At 61.1% G+C, this 2,468-nt stretch overlaps 1 protein-coding gene across 1 annotated transcript in view; it reads left to right on the forward strand.

The window, feature by feature from the left end:
- The window catches only part of FAM129B (family with sequence similarity 129, member B), a gene marked incomplete at both ends in the record, with an annotated part of 4,455 nt that overhangs the window by 406 nt on the left and 1,581 nt on the right, over positions 1 to 2,468 (forward strand). Inside the window, 5 exons of the mRNA XM_009586721.1 lie at positions 266 to 453; positions 671 to 826; positions 1,425 to 1,541; positions 2,004 to 2,111; positions 2,199 to 2,310. Coding sequence (XP_009585016.1) covers positions 266 to 453; positions 671 to 826; positions 1,425 to 1,541; positions 2,004 to 2,111; positions 2,199 to 2,310 — 681 coding nt within the window. The remainder of the gene's footprint in view (positions 1 to 265; positions 454 to 670; positions 827 to 1,424; positions 1,542 to 2,003; positions 2,112 to 2,198; positions 2,311 to 2,468) is intronic.

Raw genomic sequence — 2,468 nt, forward strand, 5'->3', positions numbered from 1 at the left:
CAGTGGCCAGTGTGCATGTCCTCAGTGGCCTTGTCCTGGGAGGTGGGGGAGAAGGTGGGTGGTGACCCCCCATCAAGGCAGTGGGGGAGGACCGAGGGCCCCTTGAAAGAACCCCTTGCTTTGTCTTGCAAGGCTGGGAGACCTCTCCTGAGGGGTCTGGGGAGAGGGGCAGGTCCCCCTCCCTAGGGTGGGTTTACAGCCTGATTTGCAGAGCTGGAAGGGCAGAGGAGGAGCCTCACCATGCTTACCATCGCTCTCTGCCCAGCGTTCGTCCTCCCCAAAGCAGAGGTCTGCGTCCGTAATCATGTCCAGCCCTACATCTCCTCCATCCTGGAGGCCCTGATGACCCCCACAAGCCAGGGCTTTGCTGAGGTGCGGGAGGTGTTTTTCAAGGAGGTGACGGACATGAACATGAACATCGTCAACGAGGGTGGCCTGGAGAAGCTGGTGGAGGTGAGACCTGGCGATGCTCCTTGCTGGCCAGCGGGCTTGGGGGTGGTAGGACCAGCCTTGCTGCTGTCCCTGGTACAGATGGCACTGGGGCACCTTGGGCTGAGAAAATACATGGGGGTGAAGCCCGTGTGGTGGTGCAGGCTGCCGTGCCTGGGGTGGGGTGGCATGTCCCAGCCCCGAGTGTGCAGAGAGGCTGGCCTGCCCTGCTGAGCTTCAGTACATGGAGAAGCTTTCCCACCTGGCCTTCCACCCCGTCAAGATGCAGTCGTGCTATGAGAAGATGGACCAGCTGAAACTGGAAGGCCTTCAGCAGCGATTCGATGTCTCCAGCACGTCCGTCTTCAAGCAGAGGGCCCAGATCCACATGAGACAGGTGGCATGGTGACCGGGGTCCTCCTGTGTCCCCCTCGGGCTGAGCGCAGAGGGCTGGGGAGCGGAGGCAGAGCGGGGAAGCCAGGCTGGTCCAACCCAGGCAGGGATTTGGCCGGGATGTCTGTCTTATCTCAGGGACCTTCATGTCCTTGGCACCCAGCTAAGGGTGTGTGATGGATCTGGCCATCCCCTTTGGTCTGGAGCCCAAGCAGGGAGGGAGCCCACGGGTGGGAAGCAGCGTGGAGCACCCTTCCAACATGGACTCAGCACCCAGGCTTGGGCGTCACTACACAGCTGCCCCTTTGCCACCGAGCCCACTGGCACCAGCAAGGCCAGTAGCCCAATTTTGGGGTCTGATCCGGCCAAACCTGGAGTAGGGTATAGAAGGTGTTGGGGGGTGCAAACCAGCTTTGGGCACCCTCCTCCCCCAGCACCCTTGGTCCTCAGGGTGGAGTCTGTGGATGCCACGCTGGGATCCAGGGACCTTACCCTGGTCATCTCGGTGTGGCAGTGCCCCAGAAGAGCCCCCTGCCCACCCCCATGGTTGGTCCCTTTGGGTGCCCCCCGACCCGGTGCTGACCATCTGCCTCCACTCACAGCAAATGGACGACGCGGTGTACACGTTCGAGACGCTGCTCCATCAGGAGCTGGGGAAGCTGCAGGGCAAAGACGACTTGTGCAAGTCCATCCAGCGCATCCTCGAGAGGGTACTCAAGGTGAGGGGTGGTGGGTCGGGGGCCTTCAGTGGCCTTGTTCCAAGGGCCAGCAGCCTGGAGAAGAGGCCAGGAGTGACCTTGCCAATTTTAACAAAAGTCTTCTGGGGAAATACTTCTTTATATTGCGATTTTCATGCATTTTGCTGGGACGTGGGACAGGCGAGTGGGAAGTCGTCTGGAGGAGCCAGGTTCTCTCTGACCACAAGCGTCACTGTAAAAGCCACCCAGGGTTCAGACTGGCCCAAAAACCCTTCTGCAGACAGCGATGGAGGAGCTGGCTCCTACCAAGGCTGAGGCACCCCGGGAACAGGCTGAGAGAAGGATGCGAGAGGCAGAGGAACCTGCTCACGCTCCTGCAAATGGGTTGGGGGGGGCCAAACCACAGGGGCTTGTGCCCACGGGCAGGGGTGCTGCCAGCCCACAGCCCTCACTGAGCCGGGGCTGTCCTCGCTCACCCTGCAGAAATACGACTACGACAGCAGCACCGTGCGGAAGAAGTTCTTCAGGGAGGCCCTGCTGCAGATCACCATCCCCTTTCTGCTGAAAAAGCTGGCGCCCACCTGCAAAGGGGTAAGAGGCTAAAGTTTGCGGGGGGAGGGAAGACAACCCACCCACCCTCCTGTCCCCACGGGGCTGAGCAACCTCTTCCCATGGCAGGAGTTGGCCAAGTTTCAGGAGCTGATCTTTGAGGACTTTGCCAGCTTCATCCTGGTGGAGAACACTTACGAGGAGGTCGTGCTACAATCGGTGATGAAAGACATCATGCAAGGTAGGGTCCCACGGCACCAGGGAGCCTGGACCTGCTCGGCTCTGAGCCCCGGGGGGCTCCAGCACCCTAGGGTGGGTGGTGGGTGGCATCAGTGTAAGCCAAGCCTGGGCTCAGCAGCACCTGGAGGGCCCATGCTGGATGCTGGGGACCACAGGAGG

Source organism: Fulmarus glacialis, unplaced genomic scaffold (assembly GCF_000690835.1).
Source record: "Fulmarus glacialis isolate BGI_N327 unplaced genomic scaffold, ASM69083v1 scaffold21540, whole genome shotgun sequence".
Lineage (NCBI taxonomy): Eukaryota > Metazoa > Chordata > Aves > Procellariiformes > Procellariidae > Fulmarus > Fulmarus glacialis.